The 23,628-nt window shown below is 42.2% G+C and overlaps 1 protein-coding gene across 1 annotated transcript in view; it reads left to right on the top strand.

Moving 5' to 3' along the window:
- Positions 1-16,520, top strand: part of SLC9A9 (solute carrier family 9 member A9) — a 1,094,760-nt gene extending 1,078,240 nt beyond the window's left edge. The window contains exons 15-16 of the mRNA XM_075340787.1: positions 11,982-12,087; positions 14,205-16,520. Of these exons, the coding sequence (XP_075196902.1) occupies positions 11,982-12,087; positions 14,205-14,453 (355 nt within the window). The 3' untranslated portion in view covers positions 14,454-16,520. The remainder of the gene's footprint in view (positions 1-11,981; positions 12,088-14,204) is intronic.
- The last annotated feature ends 7,108 nt before the right edge of the window (positions 16,521-23,628 follow it).

Here is a 23,628-nt window from a genome sequence, read left to right as displayed (position 1 = left end):
GAGCAGCTGTATCCAGAACATCTGCTGAATTTAATTAAGCTGGATTTAATTAAACTAACAACTAAAGAGCTTTGCTGATAAGGAATAGTTACTTAGCAACAAGTTGTACAATGTTATAGTTTTTTTTTTTTAGATTTTTAATATTGTCTCTGCCTTAGGCCTGTTTCAGACGTCAGTGATTCTGGTACGTATGTTGCAGTTTTGATACGTACCAGAATCACTGACATACGCAGACCCATTATAATCAATGGGTCTGCGCACACATCAGTGATTTTTCACTGACTGTGTCTCCGTCGGTGTACATGCATGTCCATGATTGCCGCACGGAGACAAGTCCGTTTTTTCTGGCATCACTGATGTCCCACGGACCACTCTATGGTGAAACACGTACCACAAAAAAACGTACATTGAAAATAAAATACATTTTTAACTCACCCGGCTCCAGCGACGCTCTGTGCAACCTCTGCTATCTGCAGCTTCCTGCCCGGCTCATTATGGCATTCATATTCATGAATGTAGCCGCAGCCAACCCGGAAGTAGCTGCAGAGGTGAGAGACAGCGGCGGCCGGATGTAGCAGAGCTGGAGACTTCAGCACCATGGCCAGCAGGAACGGGACCGGTGAGTATACGTCCATGTGCAGTCACGGAGTACGGATCACAGATTACACATGGAGAACATACATTTGCCGTGAATCACGGCATACAGAGGGACATTGGCGTTTTTAACACGTCAGGGAAAAACGTGTGTGTTTTTCACTGACGTGTGAAACAGGCCTTAGAAAGATAGCTGGATGCGCATGTGTGCTCCATGCACTTTAGAAAGCCAATATATTTACTGAACAAAATAGGGTTACTTGTTCTAGTAACTATTTTATCGGGTAAATAATTACAAAAAAAAACTATAATGGAAAAACAAAACTTTTCTGTCTTTTGGAATTGAACTCCAGTAGACCATTAAGGTGCAAAAAGGAGATTTTTTTTTTTAGAGACCAAATAAAAACTCCTAAAAACAATTTTATTACTTTAATATTAAAAATATAATTTTAAAAATTGTATAATTTTGAAATTGTCCACTACAATTCAGACAGGGTCATGTGAGGTGAGTACAACAGAAGGCAAACCAGCCAGTGAGTGGATAGTGGGATATTTTGATATCAGCTGACAAACATAGTAGCCGAATTATCTCAATAGTTGTGGCATGAATGGGCTAACACACAGAGATAACCTGTGTTCCCACGGGTGAAATAACTTTTATGTCGTATTAATAAAACTACTGCTTTATTAGGAAGCCGTTTCTTCTTCTACAATATTGATTGAGGATAATAGGGATGTACATTTTCTGTCCATTTAGACTACTGATATATAGACACATTTTGTGACTGTGCGCATCCTTGCTGTATCTAAAGCCCGCTTTACACGTTGCAATTTCGCATACGATAGCGTATGCGATTTGCAACGCCCCCATCGTATGTGCGGCACGTTCAATTTGTTGAACGTGCCGCACACACGATTAAACCCCGTCACACGTACTTACCCGTCCATACGACCTCGCTGTGGGCAGCGAACGTCCACTTCCTGGAGTGGGAGGGACTTCGGCGTCACAGCGACGTCATGCGGCAGCGGCCAATAGAAGCGGAGGGGTGGAGCTGAGTGGGACAAACATCCCGCCCACCTCTTTCTTCCACATTATCGGCAGCAGCCGTGGGAGGCAGGAAAGTTATGTTCAATATTCCCGGTACACTGCGATGTGTGCTGCCACGGGAACATTGAACAACCACACGTTCAATTCTAGAGACAGATACGATGTGTATGCGATGAACGTTTTAACGTTCAATCGCAATCTCCCGTACCTGTCACACACTGCAATGTACTTACAATGCCGGATGTGCGTCACTTACAACGTGACCCCGCCGACACATTGTAAGATATATTGCAGCGTGTAAAGCGGGCTTTAGGGAGGCATTATTCCTCCCCTGTTGCGAGGTAGAACACGTCATGCTTTAAATTGTGCCTGCTCTATTTGTGTTCATTAATATGCGTTCAGCGTGTATGTGATTTAGCACAGCTAGCGCATATCTGGCCTATGCTGTGTGCCTTGAACAGGAAGCTCCTCCTATTTTCAGAGTGTTGGAATGCTTTGCGCTCTACACCTCTATATCCTGTATTACATTTTGGCAATGCTTGTGCGTTCCACACAGTCACTTCATGCAATCTTGGAGTAGGGGAAAGCTTTGCGCTCCACATTTCTATTCCCTGCATCACACTGCTACACGCATGCGCATTAGGTCTGGTACGTCAGCTGCAGACCATTTCCGGAATGGTGGAGCGCTTTTGCGTTCCACACATTCATTTCCTGCATCGCGCTAATACAGGTGCTAAGCATGCACACTAGATATGTCGCAGCAGGGACAGGTCACATCCGGTACTGCGGGGTCTCTACGACACATTCAAGCACGGCCGACACAGATTGCACATTTTCAGCAACTTCCGTCCTTTTACCGGGGCGGGAAAAATCTGCACATTTAAAATATTGCTTCTAGTATATCTGCCCCCCCCCCCCTCCACTATCCAGGTTATCAGTACTTGTGGGGAGTGTATATCCCTGAATTTAAGGTGCCCACTCACTGCACTACGGACCTGCTGATCACACATTGGGCCACTGATATTGCCCTATTGGTTACAAGAGCATAATATGTAAGATGGCCTTTTTGCTGTATGGATCAATCATTAAATCTACTGAATTTCCCCTGATGAACCCCTGAGTAAAAACAGGGGGGAAAACGTGTCGGGCATCTGCTCTGGACAATCCCAGCAGATAAGTTATCCCTTGCCGGGATCTTTATCTATTTATTCATTTAGGCCTTCAGTTGTGTTGTACTGATAATTGTGCTTTAACCTGAATTTTGCCTCACTCGGCTCCTAAGATATAACTATTCAGGATGCTTGGGTAGTGGTCACCATTCATTTCTTTATGGAAACCACTTATAATCTATAGTGACCTGAGATGAAATGGCACTAATTATTTATTCCTTGGTGATGGGTGCCTATCTTGGCAATAATAGTGATTGAGGGATAGAACAGGGACAGCCGGTGAGGAGCGGGGGGGTACCCAAAACAGTATGGTGCACCTCCGTTGATAGTTAGGCAAGAAAGAAGGGAACAGATAGTCGCCTGTTAGCCCATTCATGCCACTACTATTGAGATAATTCGGCTACTATGTTTGTCGGCTGATATCAAAATATCCCACTATCCACTCACTAGCTGGTTTGCCTTCTGTTGCACTCACCTCACATGACCCTGTCTGAACTGTAGTGGACAATTTCAAAATGATACCATTTTTTAATTATAATAATTATATTTTTAATATTAAAGTAATAAAAACTCTTTTTAGGAGTTTTTCTTTGGTCTCTAATTGGAGTTGAACTCCCACAGAGTTGTAAGAATGCAAAACAAAATATTGTGCAGATAATTTTAAGGAAATTTGGCTCATGAATATTGAACTTGAGGTCAATATTAAAGGAATTGTTCCATTTCAGACCCTGTCTGCTTGCTCTGTATTCACCTTCTCCAAGTCCTCCGAGTGTCTAATGCTGCTCCTGGTGTTGGCATTGGTTGCAACGCTGACATCATGTCAATAGCGTAACGCAGCAGCCAATCAGAAAGCATTCCAATTACACAGGCAGACCACCTAAACTCCTGGATAGGCTGCTGCAATGCCCATGTGACACCACTGCAGAAGATATCAGAAAACAGGAGTAGAGGCAGAGACTCACTGGTGGACCCAGTGAAGGTGAGTATAGCATGGTTTGTTGTGTTTAACAAATTGCAGCTGGGAATGAAGGAAACAACCCCTTTAAGAGGACGAACAAAGCTTCGACAGATAAAATAACGTTTTACCAAAGCTACAGCTAAAAGCACAGTAAGTGACCCAGCAAGAGAATTATTATTTCTGCTCCTACATTATCCTACTCTCAGAGAGGACACAATAACCTAGACAGATTCTCTTCAAGGGTTTTATGTCACATTCTGTTGGTTCAATTTAGCTACAAATGTGCAGTGTATTCATATTTTATTTCAACACTATGTGGTACAGAGCCATAAGTTAGGAAAGATATATGAGCAATAAGTGAGAAAGCAGCACTCAACCAGCCCATTGTTGGACATTGTTGCGCAATAGAGATGAGCGAACCTTTGGAAGTTCAGTTCACTAGGCACATTCAAACCTTAAAAAAGTTTGCTTTTTGACCTCGACTTGATTCAAACCTCAATGGAAGTCAGTAATTGGGTATTTCGTGGCTCCACTCACATGCTGCCATAAGCAGAACACTTCCAGGGGAGGGTGGCCGGGGTTTTCCAATTTTTTTTTTTTTTTGTTTGTGTGTGAACACTGCATCTGATCATGCATGATTTTACCCCCAAATGGGTGACATTTAAACACTGTATGCTGCTCGCACAGGGCTGAGCATCACTCCTACCCAAGCACAGGGCTGCTCGCTTGAGTGGTTTGCACTTGTAACTCACTCGAACTTCAAACCTGAACTTTTTTTTTTTAAAGTTAGTTTCCGAACCTCAAACCTCAGGTTCACTCATTTCTATTGCCCAACTGTACTTCTGCTTAAACCAGGGAATATATTGCTTCACCTGCGACTAGAGATGAGCGGAACTATGGAAGTTCGGCTCAGATAATTCAGCCGGCTTTTAGATAAAGTTGAGTTCAAGACCTGGACTAGACCTGACCCCTATTGGGAGTCACTGATTGGACAGTTTGGCTCTTTACTCACATACAGCCAGCCATAAACAGATCACTTCCTTGGGAGGGTGGTGTTTGTTCTTTTGGACATACTACATCCAGTAACGCTGATTTTACCCCGAGTGAGAGCCATTAAAACACTGCAAGTGTCTCACAGGGGCCGAGCACTGAGCGTACCTGAGCACAGTGATGCTTGCTTGATTGGCCAGCTTACGCAAAGTACCAGAACTCCGAACCCGAACACTGATTTTTTTTTTTTTAAAGCCCGTATTTGGTACAAACACCAAACTTTACTGTTTGGGTCTGCTCATTTCCACTTTGTGACTACTTTTATCTTGAACTTGGAAAGGTCTTAAAATATAAAGTGGACCAAGAAGTTTGTGATGTTGCTCGGTATTGAATCAATAATTCATACATGAGAATGATTTTGCAAGTACGTTACAGAATCTTGTGAATATAGCCATCATTTGTTGTTTCTGTATCAGTGTGTGTATTTAATTATTCATTTTAAGCCTGAAAACTAATTATTAATATGAAGGCAATTTAATTAGATAGTGATTTGTTAATGAGAAAATATGTGGGTCAGTAATGAATTCCGGTCAACTAATTACCTTATATTCAAATACTGTTTTTTAGATCTGGTTAAAGCTTTCTGAAAGCATAGTCATCGTTCAGGTTTATTCTGATAATAAACCAAATATATAATAAAAGATGGTTATATATTACTTTTGTTTGTTTCAATAACTTTTTTAATTAGTATTTCTTGAAACATTCTTCTCTATGTTGACTCCACCATTAGTACTTCCTATAATATTTAGTGTTTCCAGATCAACTAAAGTAAAAAAGCAGTGAAGTCTAATTAGATTATACTAGAAGAAACAATGTAAAGACCAATACTTGAGTAACGGCTATTGTCAATACCATACATAGTTTATACACTAGCGCTTTATGACATATTGTGAAAATATTCGGCATCAGTGCAAATATGTTTTTTATCATAGATTGTAGTTATAGATGCAGAGAATGAGTTGGCCTTCAATTAAATTAGCTAAGGCTGTTATCTGCAAAGGACAAAAATATTGGTGGATAGTAATATTCAAAGCTCCAGACATACTGTGCTGTGAGATATAACATTGCAGAATATAACCTTCAAGGGAGGCTGTTAGGTGAAGGGAGAGCAGTTTAGAGCCACAGTTCTTGTTCACAGCGTGTCTTTACCGTAGGGTACACTTCTGAGTATGGCCATATTGCTGAGGGTTGTGAGGTTTCAGATCTTCAGATAGCTTTTTGTTTTAAATCTGGTACAGAGTGTGAGAGAAATCCATGTTTCCTTCTGTTTGTTTGCTCAATGGTAGCAGGAAAGTAAATGAGGGAAAGCAAAACAATGAAAATGTCAAATGTTCTTTTTTTCTTCTAATTTTTATTTGGTATTTTTAAAGTTGGTGTGCCACCATAACAGCCCAAGTGAAGAGTTGTTGAGTTCTGGAGGTCAAATATCTGAAACCCCCACTGATCCCTGAAATACAGCTCTGGTTTCGATTATTTCAATGGAGCAATGGTCCTGAATTTGCATCACCATCCATCCATTCACTGTCTATTGGATTGACAGAGATAGCCAAATACAATAATGCTTTTAAAGTAAATCTGTCAGCAGGATTTAATTCCCCCAATTACTTTTTTGTGCATGTATCGCTTTCAAGAGAAGTCCACCATTGCCTCTACAAGGCCAGTCCGTTTCTCCATTACTAAAAAAAACAGTGTTTGAATTAATATTTGAATGAGGCTGTAGATCTAAAGCCTCTGTCACTCCAGCTCTATTACCTGCCCAGCGCTGCCTCTTCCTGCTTGTCTGATGACTGCTTTACCTCAAGTCACAGAGCCTAGAGACTGTCATTCAGGCAGAAGGAGGTGGTGCTGAATACAGACCATTGTCACTTCGGTCTGTGCCCTGATCAGAGTAAAAACGCTCCAATGATAGCAAAGACCAATGTGACAGAGAAGCTGCTGATAGGCAAGAAAACTGTAATATACATGTTGCTGGTGGAGTGCCGGTGATTGGTCATCATGTCGCTGGAGAAGCGGTGGTGATCGGTCACCATATCGCTCGTAAAGCCGCGTTGATTGGTCATCATATTGCTGATGGAGCGGCGGTGATCGGTCATCATATCGCTGATGGAGTGGCAGTGATCGGTCATCATATCGCTGATGGAGCGGCGGTGATCGGTCATCATATCGCTGATGGAGCGGCGGTGATCGGTCATCATATCGCTGATGGAGCGGCAGTGATCGGTCATCATATCGCTGATGGAGCGGCGGTGATCGGTCATCATATCGCTGATGGAGCGGCGGTGATCGGTCATCATATCGCTGATGGAGCGGCAGTGATCGGTCATCATATCGCTGGTAGAGCGGTGGTGATTGGTCATTATATCGCTGGTGGAGCAGCCGCGATCAGTCATCCTATCACTGATTAAGCAGCGGTGATCATTCATCATATCGCTGGTGGAGCAGAGGTGATCAGTCTGAGATATCACAGGATCTCAGTGCTTAGTGAGGAGGAAGACCAAGATGTGTTATCATACATGGGACTGACATTGCTGCACTTTATTAGAAGACTGATTGCTGCACTCCACCAGTGATATGTACAGTTAGGTTCAGAAATATTTGGACAGTGACACAATTTTCGCGAGTTGGGCTCTGCATGCCACCACATTGGATTTGAAATGAAACCTCTACAACAGAATTCAAGTGCAGATTGTAACATTTAATTTGAAGGTTTGAACAAAAATATCTGATAGAAATTGTAGGAATTGTACACATTTCTTTACAAACACTCCACATTTTAGGAGGTCAAAAGTAATTGGACAAATAAACCAAACCCAAAAAAAAATTTTTTATTTTCAATATTTTGTTGCGAATCCTTTGGAGTCAATCACTGCCTTAAGTCTGGAACCCATGGACATCACCAAACGCTGGGTTTCCTCCTTCTTAATGCTTTGCCAGGCCTTTACAGCCGCAGCCTTCATGTCTTGCTTGTTTGTGGGTCTTTCCGTCTTAAGTCTGGATTTGAGCAAGTGAAATGAATGCTCAATTGGGTTAAGATCTGGTGATTGACTTGGCCATTGCAGAAGGTTCCACTTTTTTGCACTCATGAACTCCTGGGTAGCTTTGGCTGTATGCTTGGGGTCATTGTCCATCTGTACTCTGAAGCGCCGTCCGATCAACTTTGCGGCATTTGGCTGAATCTGGGCTGAAAGTATATCCCGGTCCGGCTACTCTTGTCTGCTGTTATGTCATCAATAAACACAAGTGACCCAGTGCCATTGAAAGCCATGCATGCCCATGCCATCACGTTGCCTCCACGTTTTACAGAGGATGTGGTGTGCCTTGGATCATGTGCCGTTCCCTTTCTTCTCCAAACTTTTTTCTTCCCATCATTCTGGTACAGGTTGATCTTGGTCTCATCTGTCCATAGAATACTTTTCCAGAACTGAGCTGGCTTCATGAGGTGTTTTTCAGCAAATTTAACTCTGGCCTGTCTATTTTTGGAATTGATGAATGGTTTGCATCTAGATGTGAACCCTTTGTATTTACTTTCATGGAGTCTTCTCTTTACTGTTGACTTAGAGACAGATACACCTACTTCACTGAGAGTGTTCTGGACTTCATTTGATGTTGTGAACGGGTTCTTCTTCACCAAAGAAAGTATGCGGCGATCATCCACCACTGTTGTCATCCGTAGACGCCCAGGCCGTTTTGAGTTCCCAAGCTCACCAGTCAATTCCTTTTTTCTCAGAATGTACCAGACTGTTGATTTTGCTACTCCAAGCATGTCTGCTATCTCTCTGATGGATTTTTTCTTTTTTTTCAGCCTCAGGATGTTCTGCTTCACCTCAATTGAGAGTTCCTTAGACCGCATGTTATCTGGTCACAGCAACAGCTTCCAAATGCAAAACCACACACCTGTAATCAACCCCAGACCTTTTAACTACTTCATTGATTACAGGTTAACGAGGGAGACGCCTTCAGAGTTAATTGCAGCCCTTAGAGTCCCTTGTCCAATTACTTTTGGTCCCTTGAAAAAGAGGAGGCTATGCATTACAGAGCTATGATTCCTAAACCCTTTCTCCGATTTGGATGTGAAAACTCTCATATTGCAGCTGGGAGTGTGCACTTTCAGCCCATATTATATATATAATTGTATTTCTGAACATGTTTTTGTAAACAGCTAAAATAACAAAACTTGTGTCACTGTCCAAATATTTCTGGACCTAACTGTATATTACAATCTTCTCTGCCTAGGAGCAGTTTCTGTCACTGACACTTGTCTTTGCTCAGATCGGAGCACGCCCTATAATTTGTCCCTCTTTCTATTCTTACAAAGTTGTGAGGTTCTTGCCTTTCCGTACCATGAATTGATGTAGCACCGCTCGGTACGTTAGGAAATGGCAACAACTTTTTACTGAGAGTTGGATTAGCATATAATTTGCATATTTTCTTACATTAATTAAAGCCCATTCCTTACTGATTGTTTAATAACATATTTAGAAGTTAGATTTTTTTTATTAGTAATATATTAAAATAAAAAAAGGCAAGGATCATTTTTCGTGATGGGTTCTATATCCAGGTGAGAACTGCATGGCATATAAGTTTTACTATGTCATCATGGCACACTCTACAAGTAAAAACTGTACCCCTTAGGCCCCATGTATACTTAGAGAATTGAACAATGCCTTCAAACTTTCCAAAGTGCTGCTGGCTGTCTGCAGTTCACCTGTGTGTAGATGCAATGTGGAAGAGTCCGTCCACTCCCAAGCTGTACGGTGCGGCTGTGTATTCTAGCCAATTCCACATCTCATACGTGCACTCCTGGGGCCTGTACAATGAGGTGGACTGTCCATCGGCTTTATATGTGTCCTGTGCATGTGCTTGTTACCTATATTCTCTATTTAAAGCAATTCTTTTCTTACCTTTTTAATGTTTAGATAATTTAAAGATTATTTTGTTCTATCTCCCACATTAAATAATATTAGTTACTTGTTCAATCCATAAATATTGGGGGTAAATTATTTTTCCCTCTATGTCAAAAACTTGCATCAAAACTCAAGAAATCTCTTGTATGAGGTATTTTACTAAAATATTTTGCAATTTTACATATTTTTACGTTGTACCTAATATTTTTTCAAAATATCATCATTACATAAAAAATGTATAATTATTTGGCAAACTTGCAGATATCTGGGATCGGCGCCAATTCTGCTGGACTAACCAGACTTTAAAAAAAAAAATTGCATCCGGCTCAGAATATATCCCGGATATCTGGCTGGACAATGGTCCCCATGTAAGTCCATGGGGACCAGAATCCATCAATTAATAATGGTGGTAGAAGGGATGCTATACTTACCGATTCTCCGGTGTGGCTGTAACTTCTTTCAGGCAGCTAACTCTTCTTCTGGGGCCGCACGTTTACCTTCATGCATATTCACTGCTTCCCCTGCCCACTCCAGTTATTTGTGGTCACAGCTGTAGGTTTCCATGGTCACAGTAATAAACCCTTTAGTTTAGGAAAACAATAGCTCACACACAGATAAGAGAAGCATAGTTGTTTTTTCTTTTTTAACCCTTGCAGCATGCTGTCCTCAGCTTACAATGCAAAATCCTGCAGACAGATTCCCTTTAAAATACAATAAATGTACTTGGGTTATACCCTGCTGATCTGGCCAGGGACAAGACTTGTTCAGCCCACCCCTGTAAGGCTCTTGTATAAAAAAAAATCAATACTGGTGTGACGACATGGACTCTGTCAGTGCCTAGCAAGGGTTAAAGTTTCTTAACATTCAGCCAGACATGAAGATATTTTGTTTATGGACTGGGGATAAGCCCTCATTGTTTCTGACTCAGGAGTCTATTGTTAAAGTTCTTGTTGACTCATGTAATTACCTTGGCCAGAGAGGATCAGATACCCAGACAAATCAATTGTGCGAACCTCCATTTTATTGCTATGTGTATTTGAATGCGATGTGGCTTGGCTGTTTCTCCCTCATCTCTGTCAGAGACCATAACTGCTGGCGATGTTTTGCATACGGCTTGAGATCTAGCCAATAAGAGCCCAGTGTCTTATCCTCCAATCATGAAGACCCCAGTGGTCTGTATGGAGAGCTCAGGGGTATAAGAAGGTGGACTGTGCATTGCCCGGGGAGACTCTTGCTATATGCTACCAATCTAGGACCTGCGGATCTGATTCGCAAGCCATAGCTGAACCTGGATTATAACACTATATGGACTTCAGCATCGACTGCAAGGATTTGGCTGTGATATCAAAGACTACCTAAGGAAGGAATCTAGCTTGGGACAATCCAGTAACCTGACTACAGACTTTGCGGTCCTCAACCAGCTTCCTAAATCTGGCATTATTCCTTTCTCGGTTGGTGCCCGCTGAAAGCTCTGAGGCATGGACATTCTAAATCCCTGGTGAGCCAGCAGAAGGGTGAGAAACTGTTGCCGATTACATCTTGTGGTTTTGCTGGTTATGTGCTTTGTGCCATTAATTGTTTGGGGATCCAATAAAGTCTTAATATTGTGATTCCCGTTCCACCCATGGTTAAGGAGGTCAGGTGTTCAGTTGGGATGAGCCCTCGGCCATGCTGTCTTTCTAAAGGCGGCCGGGCCAGTGGACAAGAGCACCCACTGACCCCCGTGTCTCCACAACTGGTCTGCCATAAGGTGCCCATGAGTTAGGTCCAGTAAAGTACAAGCCTTGACGCTCTATGCCACTGTCTACCAGCTCAATATTATGCAGAGTGTTTAATGACTTAGTACAGTTTTAATGCATGTATTGTCTCATGTTGTAGTGTATAATGTTGTGTATATGGTTTTATACCAGATTTGTTATTGATATCTATATTAATTCCATTTCTTGTACTTTTATGTGTCTCGTCAACCCACCTTTCACATTCAACATTTCAAGACACAAGAAAACAATACTTTGGCTCTGAATACTTTATCACAGGCATGTAGTAGTGGCATGCAGCATCTTGATTGATACTGTGTAATGTATTCTTTGGAAAGTCGTGATTCCTAAGAAATTGGTTGTATGCTCTTAAAAAAAAGAAAAGCTCATAGGAGTTGAGATGGATAGATTTTTTTTATGACTTTTTAGTATACTATCCAGCGGTTGATTTATGCACTGATTTCTCTGTTTAATTATTGGCAATCCTTAACTAATAAACAGATACCTCAAACCAATCTTAACCCACAGCGGTCCTCCTCTCACCAGCACATTGCCACAGTGGTGCAGTCCCATTGCCAGAGTGCTGACCAGCCCCAGGGCCTACTCAGTAAGTATATGTATACTAGACAACTCTGTTATAACATAAAGATGCCAGAAGTCAGCTTATCTAATTCCATGTTAAAGTGTATTCCATGTTTTCAGATATTTAATGTGCAATTTTTGATCTCTCTCTTATTTGTAGGCATCTCCATTCAATTTTTTTTATCTCTTATCTTTTTCTATCGCTTTCTAATTTTAAGTCTTATTTTAAATAAATTTATTTTTTATTCAAATCACCTATGAAGATCAAATCTCTGTTATCAGAGCAGATTTCCATGTCAAAAGTAGGGCTGCATAACTGTCACAAGTGTCTTCTGTCATTAGACTTGTGACAGGCGTCTCACATTGCCTTGTGAAACTCGGGATTTTAACCCCTTCATGGCCGATGTATTGGTACGTCCTAAATCATGAAGGGGTGATCACCGACAGCTGCTGTGGTGAGCCGGCGGCAATGCCTGCATGTGCCTGTTGATTTTAACAGCTGACATGTTCAGCTATCAGGTGCGGGCGGATCCTTGGTGCACCCACGCCTGTTAACCCTTTAGATTGCACTGTCAAAATGTGACAGAGCAATTTAAATGGCCGCGGCTGGGAAATTGCGACACAATTGCAGAATAAGTGGATTGTGGAACATGGATCCACTTGTGCCTGGAAAGCACACATGTCAGCAGTTCAAATCAGATGATGTGCAGGGATCCCCGCTGGCTGCTGGCGAGTATTACACTATGACCGCTTAGGACATAATTTTACTGCCCATGGTCGTTAAGGGGTTAAGAATACATGTGTCTATTCCCCTAAGTTCAGTGTGTATTCTATTTTGAGCCATTTAACTTTATTTCATATAATGTTTAAAGCTGTTTTAGTAAAAAAAAAAAAAAAAAAAAAAAAAAGGTACACCAACATTGTCTATTTGTAACAGTCTTGTGCGATGTTGGAATTTTACATTAATTTAAAGAAAAAAAATTGAAAAGCAATCCTTTTCTTGTCAAATGTAATACATACTGTATATTGCTATATAATGTATAAAATATACTTTGGAGATTCGGTCAGAGATGATACCTGTCCAGCGCCGTTCCCATCCAGCACTTCCCAGTCCTGCAGAGTAGAGACCTGTCAATCATCTACAGCATTCCAATGAAAACTAGCCGAGGATGGAACTAGACTAGTCTAGAGTGATCTTGTGCCATTTGTGAAAGCATAACCATAAAAAGCAGTCAAACAGATCTGGCACCATTAATCCAGCATACTCTTCATGGCAAAAAAAAAGGAGCACAATGAGCACTAACTAGCCACGATAGATGGTATAACAGAGCTGAGGGAAGCAGAATTCAGCAATTCATACAAGTCCTTCATTTTGTTTGCTTTAAAGCTGTGTATGCAAGAGGATGCCGGCAGCGCTGCAGATGACGGCCAGTTTACGGAAAAAATTGTCGGGTACACCCTTTAACATTTGGATCTAAAGCCTGCTTTACACCTTTCAATTCTGCATACGATATCGTATGCGATGTGACACGCCTCCATCGTATGTGTGGCACGTTCAATTTGTTGACTGTGTCGCACAAACAATTAATTGCTGTCACACATACTTACCCTTCCATACGACCTCGATGTCGGCGGCGAACGTCCACTTCCTGGAGTGGGAGGGACGTTCGGCGTCACAGCGACGTCACGCGGAAGCCGGCCAATAGAAGCGGAGGGGCGGAGATGAGCGGGACGTAAACATCCCGCCTACCTCCTTCCTTCCACATTGCCGGCGGGAGCCGCGGGACGCAAGTAAGATCTGTTCATCGTTCCCGGGGTGTCACACACTGCGATGTGTGCTGCCTCGGGAACATTGAACAACCAGACATGCAATTTTAAGGAAATGAACGACGGGTATGCTATGAACGGTTTTACGTTCAATCACAATCGCACGTAGCTGTCACACGCTACAACAACACTAACGATGCTGGATGTGCGTCACTTACGACGTGACCCCACCGACACATCGTTAGATTTGTTGTAGCGTGTAAAGCCCGCTTTATAGCGCATTACAAAGGAGCTATATATTAATGATGAATAACATTGAATTTCTTAGTAAGTTCTTACAGCTAAAATATATTCTTTTCTGAATTTCATTTTAAGCAAGAAGAGCTAAAAGATGATGACATGGACTGCATTGTTAGCCACGATGAACTGACCACATCGTATGAAGACACCTTATCGGCTGCCGTCCAGCCCCCTACATCCCAGCAGGGCAGAGATGAGCCGGCACAGACAGAGGGTACAGATAACGTACAGGAGGGAGATCTTGGACTGGGGAGATATGATTTTCCGCTCAACAGAGGATCATATCCCCCTCATTTCAGCCAGACTGGCGCAAATGTACTATAATTTGCTATTGAAATGCAGCTATTACTGGATATATTCTTTGTCCTAGGTGAAAAAAGGGAATTTTTTATTATTTAGCTAAGTGTTGCATCGACATGGAGCCAGCCATTTTGTAGTCAATAGTCCTAAAATGTAACATGTCAGTTTACTAGGGACCAGTGACATAATTGAATACCTCAAATAAGTTGCTTTTTATGGTGTGCTAAGTTTGATAGAATGGGGTCTTCATTAGGAGATTGGGGTCTGAGTTTTGAGACATCCATCGATCACAAGAACAATCTGCAGGGGCACATACAGTACATGTTGTTTGTCGTCTTTTGCTTCTACGTTTTGAAAATAATACTGTTGTCCCTGTCAGTAAAGTCTCCATTCCTTTATATTATATGTTGAAGTGCCCTTATATACCACAGTTATGTTCATATTTGTCTTCTGACCACATAGTGGTCAGGTATATATACACCGAACAAAAATATTAACTCCAACACTTTTGATTTTGCTCCCATTTTTCATGAGCTGAACTCTAAGATTTATGACTTTCTATGTACACAAAAAGCCTTGTTCTTTCAAATATTGTTCACAAATTTGTCTAAATGTGTGTTAATGAGCACTAGTGATGGGTAGACTCGCAGATACCTAGGACCGGCGGGTCTAACTGGGTTAAAAACAAAACCCGATTCCGGCCCGGGATTGATCACAGGCATCTGGCCGGACGCCACTCCCCATATAGGTCTATGGGGACCAGAATCCAGCAATTAAAAATGGTGGTAGAAGGGATAGAGGGATAGAAACAAGCACACTATACTTACTAAGTCTTTGGTGCAGCTGTAACTGATCCCGTGGCCACTCATTCCCTTCTGAGGTCGCTCATTTCCTTCATTGTATCTGCACTGCTTTCTCTGCCCACTGGCGTCTGTGATTGGTTGCAGTCAGACGCGCCCCCACCCTGAGTAGCAGCGTGTTAGCTGACTGCTTCCTATCACAGGCACTATTTGCAGTGGTATAAAAATAAATAAAAAATTTGACGTAGGGTCCCCCATATTATGATACGCAGCAGAGATAAAGCATATGGCTACAGGCTGCAGCTCCCAGCCGTGCACTTATCTTGGTTGTGTATCAAAATAAGAGGAACCGTATGCAGCTTTTTTAAAAAGCGGCTTTTTTACAAGCCTGTATTCCTCATCAATTTTAATACCCAGTCATGATAAAGCCTGGCAGTAGGGGGCTGGTATTCTCAGGCTTGGGAGACCCATGTTTATTTGGCCTACCCAGTTTAAAAATAGTAGCCTGCAGCCATCCAGGAGTGTTGCATCCATTAGAGGCAACAATCCCAGAACTTTAACTGGCACTTCCCAATTGCTCTGGTGTGGTGGCAGAGTAATAAGGGGTTAATCGCAGCTCACAGCTGCTACTAAGCCCTAGTTCAGTAATGTAATGGGGGGCATCTATGAGACCCCCCCACCCCATCAGGTGACTCGTCACCGGCATAACGATCTTTAAACATACTGTGAAACATGGGCTATTAATTTATATATGAATGGGAAAAGAAAACGTATAAATTCAAATATCTAAGGCCTTGTTCACATCTGCATCAGGGGCTCCTCTTAGAAAATTGTGTGTGAATTTCTTTATATTGGATGTGGAAAGAATACTGCATGCAAGTTTGTTTCACCCGTCATAGGAGCATACACCTTGACAGAACCCAGTAGACCCCATTATAGGTGACTGTGGTCTTTGAGGCGATGCTGGAGTGTGATAAGTGACATTCATGGCTCAGTATTGTGGATTGTTTTATAAATTTAAAAGAAATGTGTCACCAGGTTTTTGCTACCTTGTCTGAGAGCAACATATATCACTTAATTTACTGGGTGTAGCTGTTGTCACACAATCAGAGTCCTTAGATGTAGTATGATGCATATCTGAGAGAGCCAACCACGTCCACACCACAGCTCTCTGTACAATATCTATAGACAGTGAGCTGCTTATCATAGTAATGATAAGCTTCTGGTGCTAAAACAATCATTTCAAGAGAATCCAAGAAAGAAAGGAAGGCGGCACTTCATGATGGGGTTCTGCAGCTTTAATGTGCAATTGTAAGTAGATTACACTGTGGGGAGGGGGAGGGGGAGTGCAGATACGCCGGACAATGGCTGTTTCGCACTGAGGCAAAGTGCTTCCACGGGTCCAAGCCACAGCTTGGACTTGTGGAAGCACTTTGCCTCAGTGCGAAACGGCCGTTGTCCGGTGTACCTGCACTCCCCCTTCCCCACCCATGTTGTAAGCTACTTACAATTGCACATTAAAGCTGCAGAACCGCATCGTGAAGTGCCTCCTTCCTATCTTTCTTGGATTCATCCGACGTCTTCTGCCACGTTGGCTTAGCACAATCGGGGACTGCTGGAAGTGCGTTAATCAGTAAATCTGCGATCTGTGAGTACTTACCTGTGGCTGCAGTGCTTGGCTGTTTCTATTCACCTTTGCTTGAATCATTTCAAGTGAACAACAGCCCACAGCCTGATAAGAGACACATCACTGAAATTTGTGTTTTAATCCCTACCCCTACCTCATCCTGTCCTCAGATTACATAGCAAAAACCTTGTGACAGATTCCCCTGAAGGAAAAATGCAAACGTGAACATTTCTTTATATGGTATGAAACATTAATAGAAAGAGTATTATTGTCACTAGTTCTATTGGTAAAGTATATGCAGACAAGAAATTAAAACTCAGCGTAAATCTCCCTAAAAACATTATAACACACAGAACTAATAAAATGAACTGTGAATCTTACATTAAGGGATTTTCAATCATGCCAAGTGATTGCCGGGGTATGACATGAGCTCCCAATCAGTGGGCATCCAACTCTCAGGACGCCCACAGATCTTCAGAATGAGCGGGTACAGCACCAGATAAACTCTGCAGCTTTTTTATAGTCTTTATATAACCTGCGGTGTTACTGTGTTGCTGTAGGGCAACTGCACTAAGGCGCTATTTACTGGAAATCAGTCTATTTGTTTACGGGATTAAGATGCTGGACGGTAAAAGTGGTACTAAACTCAGAAGCCAATACTATGAGTGCAAAAAAAGAGCATGCGCTCCACAAAGGAACCTAGCTCTAGACACAAACCCCAATTACCGTACTTTTCTGTCCTTTCACAGGCAACCACCATGTTTATTATAATAAAGGCCTGAACTGATTATTCTCTGTCATGTCCTCAGTAAAGAACACATATTGAAAAATGAGTCATGTAATGTGCATAGTTATTCACCCCCACCCAAAACGTGTCCCTCAAGGCCCCACTAAATGTATATAATAGGGCACTAGATGGACAATGATGACAATGGACATGGTGAGACGTAGCGTGGAACTCTAGCCGCCATTGCCATTTAAATATATGGGGTCCAGATATTTAATAAGGCAGCCAGGTGGGGGTCCCAGAGGTTGAACATATACCGTACTTTACAAAAGAACATAATATTACAAGGCATGAAGATTTATGCAATGTTTTTTGTACTTTTATTCTAAAATATTGCCTGCATCATTTGTTATATATGACCCACATTGCACCTCAGATGAGCACTATAGATATAATAATTCTATTATTTTACATTTATAAATGTTGTGCTTCTTCGTAAAGATAACAGAAAATAAATATAAAAATATAAACTGTAAACTGAATTAATGAGGCATATGCTCACAAGTGTAAGGAAATCCATAAATACCAGGTATAAACAAATAATTCCTTCTATAAAATAAACAGCTGCGTAAATTGTATATTTAAAACCATAAAACGAATAGATTAATGTTATCTGGTCCTGACACCAGAAATGGCCGTTCATTCATTCATTACCTGCCATTGTCATCTTCAGGATCACCCCTGTTATTTCAAGAACCTGTGAACTCTGTGGATTCTTTTCAAGCTTGTAAGAAATAACTGGGAGCGTAATGAAACCGGATAGCCCTTAGATACCAGCATTTTTATTTTAAGTTTATTTTATCTTTTTAGTTTTTCTTAGCCTTAATACAATTAAAATACCCATACTTCTCTGTCAGCAGGTTTTTGCTACCACATCTGAGAGCAGCAAAAGGCTATATGCCCACGTAGCGTATTTTCATGCAGTTACGCTGCGTTCTGCACCGCAGCGTAACTGCATGCATCCTGCGTCCCCAGCACAATCTATGAAGATTGTGCCTAATCCATGCCCACGTGGCGTATTAGAGCTCTGTATAACCACACCCCCACCACTGATTGGCAGCTTTCTGTCTATGCACATTGTACACAGAAAGCTGTTTATCTTTGGTGTGGGCAGGGTTGTACAGAGCTCAGCATTCAGACAACTGGTAGCACTGCAGCAGATAAAACAGTGATTTTATCAAATCTATAGCAAGCAGACCAGCAAGTGACACATCGTTGGAATCAGGATCTCTGCACCCACAGCATGCTGCACTCAGATGGGGTAAAGCCTGTCTGGTGACAGATTCCCTTTGATGATAAATACTTGTTCACTTAGCTCTAACCCCTCACCTCTAGTGGTAACCGCAGGTAGCCTAAATGTTATGGTTTAAGCCTATCAAATAAAAAAAAAACTAATGTAAAAAGTAAACAATAACTCTAAAAAGTAATCCCCCACATAACCATATAATAGAAATATAGATTTATTCCAATAGCTAAACATATGTAGGGTTTTTTTAACATGAAGTTTGAGAAAATTCCTTAAATACGCGTTAAAAAAAAAATATTAATACAAATGGTAAAACGTATCTATAGTGCACAAAGGGAGATTTTTTTTTTCCACCTTTTCTGTCATTATTGAAAAAGTATCATGATGACAAATCTTGGGATATTTTTAGACTTATCAGATTTATCCTTTGAATAAATTGGAAGAGCAAAAACAAACTCACCAGATTAATAAAAAGTATGGGTTTCCAAGAATTCACCTTGATGCCTTCTGATTTTCTAATGTGATGGCAGAGTCACGGTGACCAAGAGTTGTCATAGGCCGTGATGTGTGGATTGTCAGCAGAAGTGGAAAATGTGCTGCAGTTGAATGATTAGAAAACAAAGGGCCATTGTAATAGGGTGCTATAAGTACGCTAGGTCGACAGGACCGCTTGTGCCTAATAATTGTTTTCCGATTTACTGTTGTCGGCTAATTTGAAGCCGATAGGACCATATTGCTCTTGCCAACTAACTTGTCATATTTGTCTAAGTATGAGAGGCGAGAGGGGAGGAGCGGTGCAGGAAACAGATTGTGGGAATTTTTAACGATATTGTTGGCAGCAGTGCCTTCGAGTTGGCAGTAAATGATGGTTCTGCTTAATCAGGTCATATTTCCCAAATATGCCAACAGTTTAATAACCATCAATTTCTCTAACACATTTGATAATATACCCATTCATGTAAACATTTAAGGGAATGAAAGCAAAACTGGAGCAAAACGAGGTCTTGTACAATATGTCGACAACTACTGTATATAACGATAGTGAGTTCTATGGCCTACAGAGGAAATTATTTCAGCTTTTTTTTCACTGCCATCATATTTTCTCTTGGTCCCACGCAGATTGAGGTTTTGTGTTCCTTCATCTCTAATATTACTTAAATGTATGGCGTAAGTTGCCCCCATGGGTAGAATTGCATGAACGTGCAAATTAAAGTAGACAACATCTTTTATAACATATAATGGAAATCTCTGCATCCTCCTACCATCATGGCTACATTTGTCAGCTGAAACCTTTAATCTTCACAGCTATCCGGCTTGGTGAACACGGTGCGTAATAATCTCGTTTCCTTACGCATTTTTTAGTGCAGATTTGTCACAAAACTGCAAGAAAATCCGGATGTCAGCAAAGTCAATGAGAATCCTCAAGTGTAGTGCACATGTTGAGTATTTTTTCCTTGTAGATTTGGTGCAGAAAATAATCTGCAGCATGTCAATTCATAGTGTTTTTTCACCCACTGAATTCAATTGAAAAAAAACGCATGCAAAATCACATAAACAAAATGCATCACAAATGCGGCAAAAATTCACTGTCTAAAACAGAACCTTGTACTAGGGGACATAACCCTAATAAAAATCCTACCTATGGGTCTCGATTCATTATTGCTTTTGGACCTTTTTTTTGTCCAGTTTTCTGTGTTTTGCACTTTTATTTGTCTGCACTCGATTCACCATTCTATTGGCACCTTTTTGAACCTATTTTTTATGTGCTCGCCTGTTTTTTTTCAACTTTGTGGATAGAGTCACCTTTTTCAATCCTGATTGATCAACTGCAACTTTTTAAGAAGTTGCAAAATTTGGCTCAACGTCACTCTAGTCCCACCTTTGTGTATTTTTGAGTATGTCGGGAGTGAGGAGTTCTCTGCATGATCAGTCTGACCAGATCAGGCTGAAAAATCCTATTTCGACCTTCTGTATACCGTAGGTATTTGTTTCCCCTTCATGACGCTGTCTTCTTATGATTGAACAGCATCATACAGGAAAAAAAGTAAATGCTCCCATAGAAGAAGCTGTGTTAGCGCCTGATTGGTAGAAGGAGAAATTTGCACCTAGGGTGCCTTAACCTGAAAAACACAGATCTCTACAATGCATTAGAGAAAGAAAAATATATGTTTCCATCAGCTCCTCTGCCGCGTTTAGTGATATATAGGTTCTTAAATAAAAATTATTGTGAAAAGTTGTCTTTAAAGAAGCACTCCACAAAAATGTTATTGCCTAAACCTGTGAAAATGTGTATGTAGTGTTGTGTACGTGCGGTGATATACTCACCTGTTCACGTGACTTCTTTGTGACTCTCGGGATCACACTGGAATAGGAGCCATTTGACCTCGTTCTGATGCGTCATAGACTTATATTGTAAAAGTGACTTCCACGATCAGAGCGTGCATAAAAACTGTCTGTCTAATTTTCTGGCCTGAAGTGTGCTTTACATGCTGCGACATCGCTACCGATATATCGTCAAGGTCACACCGTTAGTGATGCACATCCAGCGCCGGTAGCCACATCGCAGCGTGTGACACCAAGGAGCGACGATCAACGATCGCAAAATCGTACAAAAACGGTGATCGTTGACACGTTGCTCATTTCCTTAATATCGCTGCTGCTGCAGGTACGATGTTCTTTGTCATTCCTGCGGCAGCACACATCGCTATGTGTGACACCGCAAGAACGACGAACATCTCCTTACCTGCGTCCACCGGCAATGTGGAAGGAAGGAGGTGGGCAGGATGTTACGTCCCGCTCATCTCCGCCCCTCTGCTTCTATTGGCCGGCCGCTTAGTGACGCCGCAGTGACGTCGCTGTGACGCCGAACGCACCTCCCCCTTGAAGGAGGGAGTGTTCGGCGGTCACAGCGATGTTGCTGACAAGGTATGTGCGTGTGATGCTGCCGTAGCGTTAATGTTTGCTACGGCAGCGATCACCAAATGTTGCACATGCGACGGGGGCGGGTGCTATCGCGCTCGACATCGCTAGCAATCGCTAGCGATGTCGCAGCATGTAAAGCACCCTTTAGTCTCAATTTTTAATGCAGAAAAAAAGCATCAAAATAGCTGCATATGAATACACACTAAAGGACAGGGGTAAAATCTGTGAATTCCATGGCAAATTCATAACAAACACTTCATGTTAGGCAGGTGTCACACTTGCGAGTGCCTCGCGTGTATTTCGCACGAGTCTTGCGTTGCATCACCCGGCCCAGACTCACACTATCCTCACAGGAGCGGGTCGATTGCATGCATCTCTATGCAACCGACCCGCTCCTCTGAGCAGAGTCTAAGGCGGGCTTTACACGCTGCGACATTGCTACCGATATATTGTCTGGGTCACGTCGTTAGTGATGCACATCCGGTGCTGGTAGCGACATCGCAATGTGTAAATCCTAGGTGCGACGATGAACGAGCGCAAAAGCGTAAAAAATCGCTGATCTGTGTCACGTCGTTCATTTCCATAATGTCGTTACTGCTGCAGGTATGATGTTGTTTGTCGTTCCTGCAGCTCCACACATCGCTGTGTATGAAACCGCAGGAACGACAAACATCTCCTTACCTGCGTCCACCGGCAATGCGGAAGGGAGAAGGTGGGCGGGATGTTATGTCCTGCTCATCTCCGCCCCTCTGCTTCTATTGGCCGGCCGCTTAGTGACGTTGCGGTGACGTCGTTGTGACGCCGAACGCACCTCCCCCTTGAAGGAGCCATTGTTCAGCGGTCACAGCAACGGCACCGACCAGGTATGTGCGTGTGAAGCTGCCGTAGCAATAATGTTCGCTACGGCAGCAGGCACCAGATATCGCATCTACGACGGGGGCGGGTGCTATCGCGCTTGACATCGCTAGCGAAAAAAAACAAAACATTAGAAAATCATCCACAAACTAAAGTGTAATAAACATTTACAAAACATTTACAGAAAATGCTTCAGTTAAACTTTAACAAGATGCTAAAAAATGTGGTAAGACAGAAAAACACTTAGAAAGTGCCACTCAGAAAAAGCGTTTCATGAAGTGGTTTTATCTTAAAGGGAACCTGTCACCAGGTATTTCCCTTATGAGCTGCGGCCACCGCAAATGATCCCTTATATGCAGTATACCAGAATGCTATATGTAAGAGCCCAGGCTGCTGTGTAGAACGTAAAAACACCTTTATAATACTCACCTATGGGGTGGTACGCTCCGATGGGTGTCGCTGCTGTTGGTCCTGCGCCTTGTCCATATTGTGCAGTCGCCATCCTCCTGCTCAGGTCCATGTGGATGACGCGTCCTATGTCATCCACACAGAGGCTGCAATTACTTTCCTGCGCAGGTTGACTTTGATCTGCCCTTTCAAGGGCAGAGCAAGGTACTGTAATGCACAGGCGTGAGGAAAGGTGAAAGACCACCCATGCATGTGCACTACAATACTTTGATCTGCCATCACCCGGGCAGATCAAATTGCACCTGCGCAAGATCGCAATGGAGGCCTCTGTGTGGGTGATGTAGAATGCATCATCTACACAGGGCTGGGCAACAGGACGACAATCGCACAAGATGAAAGAAGCACCGGACTGAGACCAGCGACTTCGATTGGACCAGACTGCCCTCCAGGTGAGTATTGTAAAGGTGGTTTTTAAGTTCTACAGCGTCCTGGGCTCTTATATACAGTATTCTGGAATGCTGTATATAACAGCTCACTGGTGGTGGCCGCAGATT

Source organism: Anomaloglossus baeobatrachus, chromosome 3 (assembly GCF_048569485.1).
Source record: "Anomaloglossus baeobatrachus isolate aAnoBae1 chromosome 3, aAnoBae1.hap1, whole genome shotgun sequence".
Taxonomy (NCBI): Eukaryota; Metazoa; Chordata; class Amphibia; order Anura; family Aromobatidae; genus Anomaloglossus; species Anomaloglossus baeobatrachus.
This window is presented reverse-complemented; position numbering and strand designations above follow the sequence as displayed.